This window comes from Hyperolius riggenbachi, chromosome 2 (genome assembly GCF_040937935.1).
Source record: "Hyperolius riggenbachi isolate aHypRig1 chromosome 2, aHypRig1.pri, whole genome shotgun sequence".
Taxonomy (NCBI): Eukaryota; Metazoa; Chordata; class Amphibia; order Anura; family Hyperoliidae; genus Hyperolius; species Hyperolius riggenbachi.
Window position 1 is genome coordinate 56,782,342 of NC_090647.1, and position 19,134 is coordinate 56,801,475.

The 19,134-nt window shown below is 51.3% G+C and overlaps 1 protein-coding gene across 1 annotated transcript in view; it reads left to right on the forward strand.

Annotated features, from left to right (window-relative positions):
* Window positions 1-19,134, forward strand: part of HEPHL1 (hephaestin like 1) — a 174,248-nt gene that overhangs the window by 94,844 nt on the left and 60,270 nt on the right. Inside the window, exons 11-13 of the mRNA XM_068266810.1 lie at window positions 3-215; window positions 13,253-13,472; window positions 14,489-14,628. Coding sequence (XP_068122911.1) covers window positions 3-215; window positions 13,253-13,472; window positions 14,489-14,628 — 573 coding nt within the window. The remainder of the gene's footprint in view (window positions 1-2; window positions 216-13,252; window positions 13,473-14,488; window positions 14,629-19,134) is intronic.

The following is a 19,134-nucleotide window of genomic DNA, read 5'->3' on the forward strand; positions in this document are numbered from 1 at the left end:
AGCTGTCAATGGCTACATGTATGGTAACCTGCCTGGCCTGGCCATGTGTCGGATGGACAATGTGTCCTGGCATTTGCTGGGGTTGGGGACAGAACAGGATGTACATGGCATTTACTTCCAGAGCAACATGCTGCACCTGGGTGGAGCAACCAGGGATGGCGTCAGTCTGTTCCCGCACACCACCCTCACTGCCTACATGCAGCCACATGTCACAGGTGAGGGCACGGTATTCTCTGTAAGGCGGGCAGCACAACCATTATCTTCTGTTTACAGTGGCATGAACTCCATATTAACTGAAAAAAAATAATCCAATAAGAAATTACTTATTTAGCTTACCTATCCTGATGTTTTTAGAATTTACTGTCAAATTCAGAAATTGGTTATGAAAAAAAAAATATTTCTGCTGATTTCCATCTTTACTACTTCTCTGTGATGCCAAAAGTGACATCACTTCTGTCCTTTTTTTTTCAATTTTCCCTCCCTACTGTCACGGCTTACTGTCCCTCCCACAGCAAACATCACCTAGGCAACAGGTTTACATCTCTGTGTAAGTCTTCAAATGAAGGAGGAATTCAATTACTTTCTGGTTGTAGTGTCCTCATCTTATCTGAAATAGGAAGCTTTCTGTTGTTGGCATGGTAAGATAAGCTTACTGTAGCTAAAGAAAGACTTCCAAAATTCCCACTGGCACTACACAGTTCCTGCAGTTAGACAAACGTAGCCAGACAAGGTGCGAAGAAAAAAAATGGCACACATAAAGGGACGTGTTTTGGGAAAAAAAGGGGGCTACATACAGTATAATTTTGTGTAATTTTTTTTAGACAAGACACAGAACATTTACATTGCGTTTTCTCCTTGTATTACATACGCAAAGTGCCAGAGCTGCAACCACTAGGGTGCGCTCTATAGGCAGTAGCTGTGTGAGGGAGTCTTGTCCAAGGTCTCCTCACTGAATAGGTGTTGGTTTACTGAAGAGGAAGGGCTGAAACATGAACCCTGGTCATCTGTTTTAGAAGCAGAGCCCTTAAAGCTAATGGGAAGTTTAAAAAAAGAAATCAACCAGATACGTACCTAAAGAGAGGGAAGGCTCTGGATCTGATAAGAGTCTTCCCACTCCTCTCATGGTCCCCGCGTTCCAGCGGTGACTCCTCCGTTTGAATCCCCTGCCGTGGAAGGCTTCAGAAGTCTTACGGAGCCTGAGTGCTCCCGTAGACAGACGACTCCATCCTGCGCATGTGTGAGTGTATGAGAGAAGGCGCTCGCGTAGGCGCAGTATGGAGCCGCCTGTCTTCAGGAGCACTCGGGCTCCAGAAGACGTCCGAAGCCTCCTTCAGCGGCAGAGAGAGCAGTATTTGACAAATTGGTCAAATACTGCTATAGAGGAGACAGCGGTGGAACTCGGGGACCGAGAGAGGAGAGGGAAGACCCTATAGGACCCAGAGCCTTCCCTCTCCTTAGGTAAGTATCTGGTTGATTTTTATATATATATTTTTTTTAGTTCCCATTCACTTTAATCAGTACACTACTCAGCCACTGAACCATAGGTTTCTAACAGAGGTGGTTCTAGTGGAGGCCAGTAAGAGCATTAGAGTTACACGGTACACAGGTGGGAAACCGGAAGTGAGAGGGATATGGGCTGCCATATGTCTTCCTTTTAAACAATGCAGATTGCCTGGCTGGCCTGCAGATCCTCTGCCTCTAATACTTTTAGCCATGAACCCCGAACAAGCATGCAGCACATCAGATGTTTCTGAAGTCTGACTGGATTAGCTGCATGCTTGTTTCAGGTGTGTGATTCAGACACTACTGGAGCCAAAGAGATCAGCAGGACAGCCAGGCAACTGGTATTGTTTAAAATGAAATAAATGTATCAGCCTTCATATCCCTCTCATTTCAGGTGACCTTTAACTAGAGGCTCTGAAATACATTGGCACCATCCTAGGGGTGGGCAGGTGTAGAGCCGGGGGGGGGGGGGGGGGGGGGGGATGATGACAAGAATATTTCATGAATGTGTAGCCGAGGCGGTATTTAAAAAAAAAAAAGAGATACTTGCCTAAGAAGAGAGAAGGAAGCCTCTGGTTGCCATGCGTGGAGGCCACCCTTACAATTGCAGTGTGCGTTTCTGCGTTAAAGAGAACCTGAACTGAAAATAAAAAGTCAAAATAACCATACACAGGTCATACTTACCTCCCGTGTAGTCTACTACTCAATCTCTTTCTCCTCTCCTGCATCCCATTTGTCCTCTGTGATCAATGGAATTCTCCGTCCTCCATTTTAAAAATGGCCATTATGCCCTAATAGCTTCCTGATCAGCACTAGTGTTGGGTGAACACCTAGATGTTCGGGTTCGCGAACGTTCGCCGAACATGGCCGCGATGTTCGGGTGTTCGCGCCGAACTCCGAACATAATGGAAGTCAATGGGGACCCGAACTTTCGCGCTTTGTAAAGCCTCCTTACATGCTACATACCCCAAATTTACAGGGTATGTGCACCTTGGGAGTGGGTACAAGAGGAAAAAAAAATATTTGAAAAAGAGCTTATAGTTTTTGAGAAAATTGATTGTAAAGTTTCAAAGGAAAAACTGTCTTTTAAATGTGGAAAATGTCATGTTTCTTTGCACAGGTAACATGCTTTTTTTTCGCCATGCAGTCATAAATGTAATATACAGAGAAGAGGTTCCAGGAAAAGGGACCGGTAACGCTAATCCAGCAGCAGCAGACGTGATGGAACAGGAGGAGGCGCAGGAGGAGAAGGCCATGCTTTTTGAGACACAACAACCCAGGCCTTGCATGAGGACAAGAAGCGTGCGGATAGCAATGCTTTGTACCGCCATGCAGTCATAAATGTAATAAAGATAAGAGGTTCCATAAACAGGGACCGGCAACGCTAACCCAGCAGCAGCAGCACACGTGATGGAACAGGAGGAGGCGCAGGAGGAGAAGGCCACGCTTTGAGACACAACAACCCAGGCCTTGCATGAGGACAAGAAGCGTGCGGATAGCTTGCTTTGTACCGCCATGCAGTCATAAATGTAATAAAGATAAGTGGTTGAATAAACAGGGACCACGCGGCAACGCTAACCCAGCAGCAGCAGACGTGATGGAACAGGAGCAGGCGCAGGAGGAGAAGGCCATGCTTTTTGAGACACAACAACCCAGGCCTTGCATGAGGACAAAAAGCGTGCGGATAGCATGCTTTGTACCGCCATGCAGTCATAAATGTAATAAAGATAAGTGGTTCAATAAACAGGGACCACGCGGCAACACTAACCCAGCAGCAGCAGACGTGATGGAACAGGAGGAGGCACAGGAGGAGAAGGCCACGCTTTGTGAGACACAACAACCCAGGCCTTGCATGAGGACAAAAAGCGTGCGGATAGCATGCTTTGTACCGCCATGCAGTCATAAATGTAATAAAGATAAGTGGTTCAATAAACAGGGACCACGCGGCAACGCTAACCCAGCAGCAGCAGACGTGATGGAACAGGAGCAGGCGCAGGAGGAGAAGGCCATGCTTTTTGAGACACAACAACCCAGGCCTTGCATGAGGACAAAAAGCGTGCGGATATAGCAGCAATGCTTTTTGCCGCCATGCAGTCATAAATGTAATACAGATGAGAGGTTCAATAAACAGGGACCGGAAACGCTAAATCATCCCAGATGTTCATTGGTCATGTTACTTGGTTGGGGTCCTGGAGTGTTGCGTAGTCATTTCCAATCCAGGATTGATTCATTTTAATTTGAGTCAGACGGTCTGCATTTTCTGTGGAGAGGCGGATACGCCGATCTGTGACGATGCCTCCGGCAGCACTGAAACTGCGTTCCGACATAACGCTGGCTGCCGGGCAAGCCAGCACCTCTATTGCGTACATTGCCAGTTCGTGCCAGGTGTCTAGCTTCGATACCCAATAGTTGAAGGGTGCAGATGGATTGTTCGACACAGCTACGTCATCTGACATGTAGTCCTTGACCATCTTCTCCAGGCGATCGGTGTTGGAGGTGGATCTGCACGCTTGCTGTTCAGTGGGCTGCTGCTGCATGGGTGTCAGAAAATTTTCCCACTCCAAGGACACTGCCGATACCATTCCCTTTTGGGCACTAGCTGCGGCTTGCGTTGTTTGCTGCCCTCCTGGTCGTCCTGGGTTTGCGGAAGTCAGTCTGTCAGCGTACAACTGGCTAGAGGAGGGGAAGGATGTCAATCTCCTCTCTAAAGTCTCCACAAGGGCGTGCTGGTATTTTTCCATTTTGACCTGTCTGACTCTTTCTTCAAGCAGTTTTGGAACATTGTGTTTGTACCGTGGATCCAGAAGGGTATAAACCCAGTAATTGGTGTTGTCCAGAATGCGCACAATGCGTGGGTCGCGTTCAATGCAGTCTAGCATGAATTGAGCCATGTGTGCAAGAGTCCTACCAGAATCCTCATCATCCTCTTGTGAGCGTTGTGATAGTTGTTGTGATGCATCATAGTCGTCACCTTCCTCCTGGTCTGCTTCTGCTGACCATTCGCGCTGAATTGTGGAAGTCCAACGTGCACCGCTCTGGCCCTCGTCAGTGGTGGCAGGAAATTCCTGCTCCAACTCCAGCTGTTCCTCCTCCTCTTCTTCGTCATAGCTGCTGGGGCCAGCGTTTCCTGAGGCGGATGGCCTGATGTTGGTACCATCACGCTGATCGTTTTCTCCTTCAGATTCCCCCAGTTGCATCATGACAGCTGTTTCCTTGATTTTCAACATTGACCTCTTCAGTAAACACAGCAGTGGTATGGTAATGCTGACTGAAGAGTTGTCACTGCTCACAAGCAACGTGGATTGCTCAAAATTTTGGAGGACTTGGCAGAGGTCCAACATGTTGGCCCAATCGGATCCACAGAAGCTTGGCAGCTGGCCGGATGCGCCTCGGTACTGCGCCGTCATGTACTGGACCACTGCACTCTTCGGCTCGCAAAAGCGGGCTAGCATGTGCAGCGTAGAATTCCAGCGCGTAGGGACATCACACAGCAAGCGATGGTGGGGGAGATTGAAGCGCTCCTGCATCTTGGCGAGTGCCCCCGAAGCAGTACTGGAATTTCTACAATGTTTGGCCACTCGACGCACCTTCAACAGAAGATCGGCCACGCCTGGGTATGTCCTCAGGAACCGCTGAACTACTAGGTTCATCACGTGCGCCAGGCAAGGGATGTGTGTCAGCTTAGCCAACCTTAAAGCGCGAATGAGATTACTCCCATTATCACACACAACCATGCCCGGTTTCAGGTCCAGCGGTGCCAGCCACAAATCCGTCTGTTCCTTTATTCCCTTCCAAATTTCCTCCCCTGTGTGCTGCTTATCCCCAAGGCAGATCAGCTTCAGCAACGCTTGCTGACGCATGCCAACAGCTGTGCTGCACTGCTTCCACGATCCTACTGCTGCTGGTGCTGGGTTAGTGTTTCCGGATGAGGTACAGCTTTGAGATGCGTTGGAGGAGAAGGAGTCAGAGAGGTAGGTGCTGCTGTTGTTATCCAGTGGGAGGGACGGCGGTGCAGCTGTTTGCGGCGTGGGCAACACCCGCGCCGTAGCAGGTGAGGAATCGCTGCCAGGCTCCACAAGGTTCACCCAGTGCGCGGTAAGGGAGATGTATCGACCCTGTCCGAACGCACTCGTCCAGGTGTCAGTGGTGAGGTGAACCTTGCAGGCAACGGCATTCTTCAAGCTTCGGGTTATTTTGCTGACCACGTGCTCATGCAACTCAGGCACTGCAGAGCGCGCAAAGTGGTAGCGGCTGGGAACCACGTAACGTGGGATGGCCACTGACATCATGCCCTTGAAGCTGTTTGTCTCCACCACTCGATATGGCAGCATTTCGCAGGCCAGAAGCTTGGCTATGCTGGCTGTTACTGCCACGGCCCGGGGTCATTTGCTGGCAATTTCCTCTTGCGCTCAAACATCTCCGACACAGACAACTGAACCGTAGCGCTGCACACGGAAGGGCTGTTGGTTGTTGTGTTTGATGAACACTGGGAGACCTCAAGAGCACTAGTCCGGAAAGTGACAGTGTCAGCGTCGTCTGATGTTTGTTAATGTTGTGAACCATGCAATGGCTGGGCTACTGCTGCTGCTGAGGCGGGTCTGGTGGTGAGTCTGGTGAACCCAAGGGAGGCAGTGTTGCTGGTACCCTGTCCTGCCGCGTTTGCCCACAGAGTGGGATGTTTGGATAGCATGTGGCGGCTCATGCTGGTGGTGGAGAGGTTGTTAATACTTTTCCCCCTGCTCAGGCGGGTCTTGCACACCTTGCAAATCGCCATGGTAACATCCTTAGTGCAGTCTTCAAAGAAAGCCCAGACTTTGGAGCACCTGCCTTGCTGGCGATTTCTGTTTGCTCCTCTTTTGCCTCTCACTTGAACTTCCACGATTGTGGTGCCTGAAATTGCGCGCCGCCTACCTTGTGGCACAAGGCAAACTCGTGCAGCAGTGGGTTCTTCAACAGACTCATCTGTGCTGCTGCTACGACGGCGATGTTCTCGTTCACAAACAAAATCTGGGTCTATGTCCACATTGTCCATACCCTCCTCTTCCATCTCCTCAAACTCGTCATATGTCATTGTGGGGGGCCGCCGCCGTGGAGTAGAGCTCCCCAGCTCACTCCAACGTCGTCTTCCAGATCTTGTCGGCCGACCTCCTGCAATTGCAACCCCTCCTGCCCAACTTGCTCTGGGATTTGGGTTTCCGAGTCCTCCTCGGACTCGCCTTGCATTTCAGTGCACGGTGCATTTCCCACAGTTAATGGTTGTGAATCCGGGCACAACATTTCTGGCTGTTCCTCCATTGACCTTTGAAAGGTGGAAGTTTGTTGGGCTGGGGATAGCTCCTGCGAATACCCCATTGTGTCCTGAGGTAATTCATCGGACTGGTTATCTGGCAGTTGTGTGCGTGGTGTCGCTGCCGGTTGTGTCAGCTTTGTGCCCACTGGCTCCTTGTAACTGGCTGAAGACTCGGACCTCGTGCGTGATGTGCTGGTGCTGCTTAACCCACTGCTGGACGCTTGAGAGGTCATCCAAGTAATTATCTGGTCCTGTTCTTTTGGATTTGTGAGGGTTGTTGTCCTGGACAACATGGGCGGTATTGAGTGGGTTTTCTTGGGTGCTCCCCTGTGGCCTGTACGTGAACCGTCAGGGGAAACACCTCTTCCCTTGCCTGTCCCTCTTTCACCGGATTTCTTCCTCATTTCACTTATTCTTAAAGTACACGCTGACTGGCAGCAGTACAGTGGCAGTACAGAAATGCTATACAGTGGTGGGTGAGCGGTGTACCACTATTGCCAGCAGCGACACAGAGCACAATGATATACAGTGGCGGGTGAGCGGTGTACTACTGTTCCCAGCAGACACAGAGTGGCAGTACACACAATGCTATATAGTCTGGCTGAGCGGTGTACACAGAGTGGCAGTACACACAATGCTATATAGTCTGGCTGAGCGGTGTACACAGAGTGGCAGTAAACACAATGCTATATATAGCGTGGCTGAGCGAGGTACACAGTGGCAGTACACACAATGCTATATAGTCTGGCTGAGCCGTGTACACAGAGTGGCAGTACACACAATGCTATATAGTCTGGCTGAGCGGTGTACACAGAGTGGCAGTACACACAATGCTATATAGTCTGGCTGAGCGGTGTACACAGAGTGGCAGTACACACAATGCTATATAGTCTGGCTGAGCGGTGTACACAGAGTGGCAGTACACACAATGCTATATAGTCTGGCTGAGCCGTGTACACAGAGTGGCAGTACACACAATGCTATATAGTCTGGCTGAGCGGTGTACACAGAGTGGCAGTACACACAATGCTATATAGTCTGGCTGAGCCGTGTACACAGAGTGGCAGTACACACAATGCTATATAGTCTGGCTGAGCGGTGTACACAGAGTGGCAGTACACACAATGCTATATAGTCTGGCTGAGCGGTGTACACAGAGTGGCAGTAAACACAATGCTATATATAGCGTGGCTGAGCGAGGAACACAGTGGCAGTACACACAATGCTATATAGTCTGGCTGAGCCGTGTACACAGAGTGGTAGTACACACAATGCTATATAGTCTGGCTGAGCGGTGTACACAGAGTGGCAGTACACACAATGCTATATAGTCTGGCTGAGCGGTGTACACAGAGTGGCAGTACACACAATGCTATATAGTCTGGCTGAGCCGTGTACACAGAGTGGCAGTACACACAATGCTATATAGTCTGGCTGAGCGAGGTACACAGTGGCAGTACACCATGCTATATAGTCTGGCTGAGCCGTGTACACAGAGTGGCAGTAAACACAATGCTATATATAGCGTGGCTGAGCGAGGTACACAGTGGCAGTACACACAATGCTATATAGTCTGGCTGAGCCGTGTACACAGAGTGGCAGTACACACAATGCTATATAGTCTGGCTGAGCCGTGTACACAGAGTGGCAGTAAACACAATGCTATATATAGTGTGGCTGAGCGAGGTACACAGTGGCAGTAAACAATGCTATATATAGTGTGGCTGAGCGAGCGGTGTACTACTGTTCCCAGCAGCGACACACAATGACTGGGGGGGGACCCTGGCTAGCGTGGCTGGAGAGCGAACTACCCTGCTGAGCGGTGTACACAGAGTGGCAGTACACACAATGCTATATAGTCTGGCTGAGCGGTGTACACAGAGTGGCAGTACACACAATGCTATATAGTCTGGCTGAGCGGTGTACACAGAGTGGCAGTACACACAATGCTATATAGTCTGGCTGAGCGGTGTACACAGAGTGGCAGTACACACAATGCTATATAGTCTGGCTGAGCCGTGTACACAGAGTGGCAGTACACACAATGCTATATAGTCTGGCTGAGCGGTGTACACAGAGTGGCAGTACACACAATGCTATATAGTCTGGCTGAGCCGTGTACACAGAGTGGCAGTACACACAATGCTATATAGTCTGGCTGAGCGGTGTACACAGAGTGGCAGTACACACAATGCTATATAGTCTGGCTGAGCGGTGTACACAGAGTGGCAGTAAACACAATGCTATATATAGCGTGGCTGAGCGAGGTACACAGTGGCAGTACACACAATGCTATATAGTCTGGCTGAGCCGTGTACACAGAGTGGCAGTACACACAATGCTATATAGTCTGGCTGAGCGGTGTACACAGAGTGGCAGTACACACAATGCTATATAGTCTGGCTGAGCGGTGTACACAGAGTGGCAGTACACACAATGCTATATAGTCTGGCTGAGCCGTGTACACAGAGTGGCAGTACACACAATGCTATATAGTCTGGCTGAGCCGTGTACACAGAGTGGCAGTAAACACAATGCTATATATAGTGTGGCTGAGCGAGGTACACAGTGGCAGTAAACAATGCTATATATAGTGTGGCTGAGCGAGCGGTGTACTACTGTTCCCAGCAGCGACACACAATGACTGGGGGGGACCCTGGCTAGCGTGGCTGGAGAGCGAACTACCCTGCCTGCCTACCCAAAGCTAAACCCACAGACAAATGGCGGAGATATGACATGGTTCGGGTATTTATTTACCCGAACCACGTGACCGTTCGGCCAATCAGAGCGCGTTCGGGTCCGAACCACGTGACCCGTTCGGCCAATCACAGCGCTAGCTGAACGTTCGGGGAACGTTCGGCCATGCGCTCTTAGTTCGGCCATGCGGCCGAACGGTTTGGCCGAGCACCATCAGGTGTTCGGCCGAACTCGAACATCACCCGAACAGGGTGATGTTCTGCAGAACCCGAACAGTGGCAAACACTGTTCGCCCAACACTAATCAGCACACTGTTGCCGTACCAAATTTGTCATGTATGTTGTGTCGGGCTCTGCATGTCATCTCCAGTATGTGGGGTGCACGACACGACCCCTGAGAGAACGTATTGCTGAGCACTACAGAGGTGCAGGGTGGTTAACCACGGAGGTTTCCAATGTGGCCAGACACTTCCGTCAGGTACACCAGGGCAACATGTCATCCTTTGTGTTTCAGGGGATCTAACAAGTTAGAAAAACACTTAGAGGGGGTGACTTAAAGGAACACTATCGATTCACATATTTTTTTCAATGGAGATAGGAATTGTTTGGGGAGTGCTGCTAAGTGCTGGTGTATAGATTTCACTAGCAACCTCTTTGTTTACTGTTATAAAAATACTTTCAAACTTTACTGACGCCAAAACTGACGGCTGACTGAGCCATGAGGAGAGGGGAAATTCCCCTCACACTTGATCAGTTAACCCTATGTGTAACTCTGTGTGTGACAGAGAGAAAGAAAGCTCCCAACAGCTGCAGCTTCTGTGTCCTGTGTTTCTGACTGAAGTGTCTGAAGAGAGCAGAGGAAACTTGTTATGAACATGTGTAATTGTCACAGCTTTTCATACTGTTTTTGCTTTCAGAGAAAAATACTCTGTAGTCTGATATGCAACACTGGCTGTGCATTGAAGCAGACACCCCTTCTGCAATTGATTTGTCCCAATATAGCTAAATTCTACACTCAATGAATTAAAGCTTTTGCCTCTGATATTTAACATGAAAAGTAGGGAAATGTTTACACAGCTACTTAGACATTATTTGTACATTGTCATTTTAGAAGACTTGGGTATTGATAGTATTCCTTTAACCCATTCGCGTTCCGTCGTTTTCACTTGAGAAATGTTCACCTAACATTCATTAGCCTATAACTTTATCACTACTTATCACAATGAACTGGTCTATATCTTGTTTTTTCCGCCACCAATTAGGCTTTCTTTGGGGGGTACATTTTGCTAAGAGCCACTTTACTGTAAATGCATTTTAACAGGAAGAATAAGAAAAAAACTGAAAAAATCATTATTTCTCAGTTTTCAGCCATTATAGTTTTAAAATAATACATGCCTCCATAATTAACCACTTAAGCCCGAAAGGGTTGAAATTTTTTTACATCCGAACAACTTTCACCCCCCATTCATTTGCCAATAACTTTATCACTACTCATCACAATTAATTGATCTATATCTTGTTTTTTCCGCCACCAATTAGGCTTTCTGTGGGTGGTATATTTTGCTAAGAGCCACTTTACTGTAAATGCATTTTAACAGGAAGAATAAGAAAAAAATGGAAAAAATTCATTATTTCTCAGTTTTCAGCCATTATAGTTTTAAAATAATACACGCCTCCATAATTAAAACTCACGTATTGTATTTGCCCATATGCCCCGGGTATTTCACCGTTAAAATTATGTCCCTATCACAATGTATGGCAACAATATTTTATTTGGAAATAAAGGTGCATTTTTTCCGTTTTGCGTCCATCACTGTTTAGAAGCCCATAATTTATTTAATCATATTGATATACTCCTTTGACATGCATATTTAAAAAGTTCAGACCCTTAGGTAACTATTTGTTTTTTTTTGTTTTTTTATTATTGTAATGTTTTTATTTTTTTTCAATTTAAACTTGTATGTGGGTATTTTTGGTGTGGGAGGTAAACACTGTTTTTTTTAATATATTTATATGTTTAATTTGACATTTTTTTTTTTTCAGGTGCAATTTGCTATTTGGCCACAAGATGGCCAGAATCAAAAAGTCCTGGGAGCGATCGATCTCGCTCCCAGGCAGAAGAAAGGAGCCCAGAGCTCAGAAAAGCCGCAGCATCTGAAGAGATGCTGTCGGCTTTTCTCCGGGGGGGGGTCCGATCAGCGAAAGGGATTTATAATCCCTTTCACTGATCGGTGGGCTAGCGGGCAGCAGCGGGGGGCGCGCACGGGGGGGCCCGCGGGCGCGCGCGTGACCCGCGGGAGTGCGCGCAGCCCAACTGGACAAGAAATCTCGTCCAGTTGGGCTTAAGTGGTTAAAACTCACGTATTGTATTTGCCCATATGTCCCGGTTATTACACCGTTAAAATTATGTCCCTATCACAATGTATGGCAACAATATTTTATTTGGAAATAAAGGTGCATTTTTTCCGTTTTGCATCTATCACTATTTACAAGTTTAAAATAACAAAAATATAGAAATATTTCATCTTTACATTGATATTTAAAAAGTTTAGACCCTTAGGTAAATATTTACATGTTTTTTTTTTGTTTTTTTTTATTGTAATGTTTTTTTTTTTATATTAAACATTTTATTTGGGTATTTTTGGGAGGGTGGGATGTAAACTATAGTTTTATAATGTAACTGTGTGTTGTTTTTATTTTTTTTTACTTTTAGTTGTAGTTTTACTTTTTGGCCACAAGATGGCGGCCATGAGTTTGTTTACATGACGTCACTCTAAGCGTAACACACGCTTAGAGTGACGCAGGGGGGAGGCAACGGCCAGAAAAAGCACAGCTTCCGAGAGAAGCTGTCGCTTTTTCAGCGGGGGAGAGGAATCAGTGATCGGGCACCATAGCCCGATACATTGATTCCGTGGCTCCTGAATCCGTGGCCGGGAGTGCGCTTGCACGCGCGCGATCGGCCCCGGGAGCGCGCGGTAGCGCGCATGGTTCCTGGACGTAGTTTCTACGTCCAGGAACCAAAATAGGTGAAACAAAATCCTGCTGATACGTGAGGCATTTTGGATCTTTCAATTAGATACACGTATGCCAAAGAGTTTAAATCATAGATGGGATCTCAATCGCATTACATAAACAACTTAGTTCGATTACCCACTGTTTTTTCCACTGCTTTCTGTTCCATCCGATTGTATATACTGTATTATGAGATCGACTGCCTGTTATCTGAAACAAAATAACATCGCCTTAATTGTTAGGTATTACTCTTTATATTGCTTTTAACCTGTACTATGTCCCCCTTAATATATAGGGGAGCGCCCCCTTTTCCATGGGCGTTTCCCCCTAATTTGTGGAGGTGTGGCTTTGTGTATATATATATATATATATATATATATATATATATATATACTCACTTTTTAATGTGGATTCATACTATGATTAAGGACCAGTGTGCGTCCGAAACATGTCAGTGAACATTTAGCGCCGTGTGTCTTACTATATTCATTGTTCAATAAAGGCTGCAATTCTATGCGGAACATTGAGCGGAACTCCACTTCTTCTAAAATCTGCCTATTGGGGATTGAGGCACCTGGTTCCAGCCCTGTTTCCAGCAAAAGGTAGAGCGGACATCACCTTGAACCTTAACTAATGTCCAGCTCTGCGTAAAATGTGGGCGCTTTATAAATACAATAAATAAATGAATAAGGCTCGGCTCAGCCACATGTTCCGGTGTTTGTAAATCATCCTTTTCTCTGATTCTTTTCAGGAGTGTTTGAAGTCAGCTGTCTATTAACAAATCATTTTCCGAGCGGCATGAAGCAGCAGTACAGAGTGCGGACATGTGACAATGACACTGCCGATCACCCCCAGTATGGCACCATGAGGACCTACTTCATCGCTGCAGAGGAGGTGGAATGGGACTACAGCCCAGACAGGGCCTGGGAGCTGGAGAAGCACAATGTCACTGGACACATGCCGCATGAGAGGTATAACATACACAATGCAGTACATGTGATACATGAGACTGAACCTAATATGATAAGTGAATAAGCAGCCCTGCTGATAATACTGTGTCTCCTCCACAGCAATGCAGCAGACCCTAATAACCATTACCTACCGGTGCCCAGCACCGTGTTTGGCATTTTTACAGGGGGCAATGTCGGAGCCAGGGGCATAGCTAGAAATGACAGGGCCCCATAGCAAATTATTTTATTGGCCCCTCTTCCTCTTGGACCTTCCCTCCAATACTCGCACACCCTCTCCCGGACCCTTCACCCCACGGATCAACTAAGATTTTCCATTTCATTGGAGCTTCCAACTAAGATGCCCGGATCTGTGAGCCCATATGGTGCATGCATTAAGAAAAAATAAAAACCCTTAAAGAGAACCCGAGGCTGAAGTACTCCTGGGTCACAGCTTGGCTTCATATTAGAGGACGCTAGCAGAGGCGGGGAGCAGCAGGGAGGGGGGGCTCCCAGGGAGGTGGGGCTCCCTGCTGCTCCCCGCCTCTGCTAGCGTCCTCTAATATGAAGCCAAGCTGTGACCCAGGAGTACTTCAGGCCCCCGGCCTGTTATCAAGGGGGCGATGTGGAGGAGGCTGATTGACAAGCCTCAGATAAACAAAGCAGGCTAGTGACAAGCAGATTGTCGGTAGCCTGGCGATCTTTTCAGGGGGGATGGGGGGGGGGGGGGGTCTGGCAGTGGCGATAGAACGACACAGAGGCATGTCATTGTGCACATGACATGCCTCTGGGTCCTATTAAGATTTCAATATTCCTCCTCGGGTTCTCATTAAAGCACAACAGGCAGCCAGGATCGTCGGGCCCCCTGTGGCTGTGGGCCCCATAGCGGATGTTATAGCTGCTATGGTGATCCCTACGCCACTGGTCGGAGATGTTTATCTTTATGTTTACTTTTCTTACTTTCTCCAGCTGCTGGACATTAGTTGTTTTATCTAGCAGCACAGGGGTGAATGAATAATCCTTCCTATGTCTTCTTGCAGCCCTGGACACATTTTTGTGAGCTCCGGTGAGGACCGCATAGGATCTAAATACAGAAAAGTGGTTTACAGGGAATACACTGATGGGCTCTTCACAGAGGAGAAGAAGAGAGGCCCAGAGGAGGAGCATCTGGCAATACTTGGTAGCTTTGTTTTTGTTTGTTTCCTAAAGGAGAACTGTAATGAGAGGGATATGGCGGCTGCCATATTTATTACTTTTTAAGCAATACCAGTTGCCTGGCAGCCCTAACAGCGTGATCTCCCTAGCAGCGGGATTTTTTCCAGGTTTTAGGATCTAAAAGCATGCAAAAAAAAAAGAATCATAATGCCAAGGGGGGGTTAAGGGACACCTGAAGTGAGAGGGATATGGAGACTGCCATAGTTCTTCCTTTTAGGGCTCTTTCCCACTAAGTCGTTGCATTAGATGCGACGTTAAGGTCGCATTACGTGCCCCTAACGCAACGCATGTGCGCTTTGATGTTGGACGTTATGTAGAGCCGCATTATGCGGCTCTTGATGCATCCGTAATGCGTACTTTTTGACGCATTCTATCGGACGAAAACGGCACATGCGGCAAATAAAAAAACTGTAGGCACAGGGTGGCACAGAAGAGGTACAGGGGACAGAGGTGGTCCGGCACAGTGTTCCGACTTAAGAACAGATTCAGGTTAAAGTGGGTCTGAGAAACTTTTACTCATTGCATAATTGTGTTCCTTTCATATAGTTTATAGGGCATTCCTCAAGCCAAATACTTTTTTGGTTTTGTTTTAATACTCTAATTCTCTATAAACTAAACAAGCCTCGCCCACAGCTATTTTCAGAGAGCCTTGGCATTGTAACAAGGGCTTATGGGAGCTCAGTCTGGGCAGGAGGAGGAGGAGGTTACTAGTCACAGATTTCAGAGGCAGAGGGGAGGAGGGAGGAGGAGAGTGGAATGAATTTACACACAGGCAAGCTGATAGCATCTCCAGCCCTCAGCCTGTGACAAACAGAACATGACTGCCCTCATTGTATCACAGTATTAAATAATCATAAACTTCTGAAGCTGTTTGCAGCTAGATATGCTGTGTAAACTATCTAAACTTTAGATGAACCTACAGTCCCTATCTTGTTCGTTAACCGAGGACTACCTGTAGACCAGTAGAGTTGAGCCGAACCTCCGATTTTAAGTTCGTGAACCCTGTTCGCGAACTTTCGCAAAAGGTTCGGTTCGCGAAAAAGTTCGCGAACCGCAATAGACTTCAATGGGGAGGCGAACTTTCAAAGTTTAAAAGGTTTCTATCAGCTGGAAAAATGATAGAAAACATGTTTCAAAAGCTCTAATACCTGGAGCAACACCTAATTGAGTGAAATACACATCTCTGCTGGAGGACCCCACCCCCCCCTTCCCCTCCTCCAAGCAAGGTCCTTTATACCATTTGCCTATCTACACTAATTAGTTATGGGACAGCTGCTACACACTCTGCTAGGAAGATTTTAATCTCCCACCTCCCTCCTCCCACCTCCCTCCTCCCACCTCCACCTCCCACCTCCCTCCCTCCCTCCTCCCAACCTCCCTCCTCCCTCCTCCCACCTCCCTCCTCCTCCTCCACCTCCCACCTCCCTCCTCCCACCTCCCTCCTCCCACCTCCCTCCTCCCACCTCCCACCTCCCTCCTCCCTCCTCCCACCTCCCTCCTCCCACCTCTCTCCTCCCTCCTCCCTCCTCCCACCTCCCTCCTCCCTCCTCCCTCCTCCCTCCTCCCACCTCCCACCTCCCACCTCCCTCCTCCCACCTCCCTCCTCCCTCCTACCTCCTCCCTCCTCCCTCCTCCCACCTCCCTCCTCCCTCCTCCCACCTCCCTCCTCCCACCTCCCTCCTCCCACCGCCCTCCTCCCTCCTCCCACCTCCCACCTCCCCTCTCCACCTCCCTCCTCCCTCCTCTACACTAATTAGTTATGGGACAGCTGCTACACACTCTGCTAGGAAGATTTTAATCTCCCACCTCCCTTCCTCCCACCTCCCACCTCCCACCTCCCTCCTCCCACCTCCCTCCTCACCTCCCTCCTCCCTCCTCCCTCCTCCCACCTCCTCCCTCCCCTCCCTCCTCCCACCTCCCTCCTCCCTCTCCCACCTCCCCTCCTCCCTCCACCCTCCTCCCACCTCCCTCCTCCCACCTCCCTCCTCCCTCCTCCCACCTCCCACCTCCCTCCTCCCACCTCCCACCTCCCTCCTCCCACCTCCCTCCCTCCCACCTCCCTCCTCCCACCTCCCTCCTCCCACCTCCCTCCTCCCTCCTCCCACCTCCCTCCTCCCACCTCCCTCCTCTCTCCTCCCACCTCCCTCCTCCCTCCTCCCTCCTCCCTCCTCCCACCTCCCTCCTCCCTCCTCCCTCCTCCCACCTCCCACCTCCCTCCTCCCTCTCCCACCTCCACCTCCCTCCTCCCTCCTCCCACCTCCCACCTCCCTCCTCCTCCTCCCACCTCCCACCTCCCTCCTCCCACCTCCCTCCTCCCCACCACCCTCCCTCCTCCCACCTCCCACCTCCACCTCCCCCACCCCCTCCCACCTCCCACCTCCCTCCTCCCTCCTCCCTCCACCCCCACCTCCCACCTCCCACCTCCCTCCTCCCTCCTCCCACCTCCCACCTCCCACCCTCCCACCTCCCTCCTCCCACCTCCCACCTCCCTCCACCCCCACCTCCCACTCCCACCTCCCTCCCACCTCCCTCCACCCACCCTCCCTCCTCCCACCTCCCTCCTCCCTCCTCCCTCCTCCCTCCTCCCACCTCCCTCCTCCCCTCCTCCTCCTCCCACCTCCTCCTCCCACCCCCCCTCCTCCTCCCACCACCCTCCTCCCTCCTCCCACCTCCCCTCCTCACCACCTCCCACCTCCTCCCTCCTCCCACCTCCACCTCCCACCTCCCTCCTCCCACCTCCCTCCTCCCTCCTCCCACCTCCTCCCACCTCCCCCCCACCACCCTCCTCCTCCTCCCACCTCCCTCCTCCCTCCACCCACCTCCCTCCTCCACCTCCCTCCTTCCCTCCTCCCACATCCCACCTCCCACCTCCCACCCCTCCCTCCTCCCCCTCCCACCTCCCACCTCCCTCCTCCTCCTCCCCACCTCCCACCTCCCTCCTCCCTCTGCCACCTCCCACCTCCCACCTCCCACCTCCCCCTCCCTCCTCCCACCTCCCTCCTCCCTCCTCCCACCTCCCACCTCCCTACTCCCTCCTCCCTCCTCCTCCCACCTCCCTCCTCCCTCACCCACCCTCCTCCCCTCCTCCCACCTCCTCCCCTCCCACCTCCCACCTCCCTCCTCCCTCCCTCCCACTCCTCCCCCTCCCTCCCTCCTCCCTCCTCCCTCCATCCCACCTCCCTCCTCCCACCTCCCTCCTCCCACCTCCCACACCTCCTCCCACCTCCCACCTCCCTCCTCCCACCTCCCACCTCCCTCCTCCCACCTCCCTCCTCCCTCCTCCCACCTCCCTCCTCCCTCCTCCCACCTCCCTCCTCCCTCCTCCCACCTCCCTCCTCCCACCTCCCTCCTCCCTCCTCCCTCCTCCTCCCTCCACCTCCCTCCTCCCTCCTCCCACCTCCCTCCTCCCACCTCCCTCCTCCCTCCTCCCACCTCCCTCCTCCCTCCTCCCACCTCCCACCTCCCTCCTCCCACCTCCCTCCTCCCTCCTCCACCTCCCTCCTCCCCTCCCTCCTCCCCCTCCACCTCCTCCTCCCCCTCCACCTCCCACCTCCCTCCTCCCTCCTCCCACCTCCTCCTCCACCTCCCTCCTCTCCCTCCCTCTCCCACCTCCCTCTCCCTCCTCCCCACCTCCCTCCTCCCCCTCCTCCCTCCTCCCACCTCCCTCCTCCCTCCTCCCACCTCCCTCCTCCCACCTCCCTCCTCCCTCCTCCCACCTCCCTCCTCCCTCCTCCCACCTCCTCCTCCCACCTCCCTCCTCCCTCCTCCCACCTCCCACCTCCCACCTCCCTCCTCCCTCCCACCTCCCTCCTCCCTCCTCCCACCTCCCACCTCCCTCCTCCCACCTCCCTCCTCCCCTCCTCCCTCCTCCCTCTCCCACCTCCCCCTCTCCTCCCTCCTCCCTCCTCCCACCTCCTCCTCCCTCCTCCCACCTCCCACCTCCCCTCCTCCCTCCTCCCTCCCTCCTCCCTCCTCCTCCCACCTCCCTCCTCCCACCTCCCTCCCCACCACCTCCCTCTCCCCTCCCTCCTCCCACCCTCCCACCTCCCACCACCCCCCCTCCCTCCTCCCACCTCCCTCCTCCCTCCTCCCACCTCCTCCCTCCTCCCACCCTCCCCTCCTCCCTCCCTCCCACCTCCCCACCTCCCTCCTCCCACCTCCCACCTCCCACCTCCCACCTCCCCACCTCCCACCTCCCTCCTCCCACCACCCTCCTCCCACCTCCCACCCTCCCTCCTCCCACCCTCCCACCTCCCTCCTCCCACCTGCCACTCCTCCTCCTCCCTCCTCCTCCACCTCCCACCTCCCTCCTCCCCACCTCCCACCTCCCTACTCCCTCCTCCCTCCTCCTCCCACCTCCCTCCTCCCTCCTCCCACCCCCTCCTCCTCCCTCCTCCCCCTCCCTCCTCCCTCCTCCTCTCCCTCCTCCACCTCCTCCCTCCTCCTCCCTCCTCCCTCCCACCTCCCACCT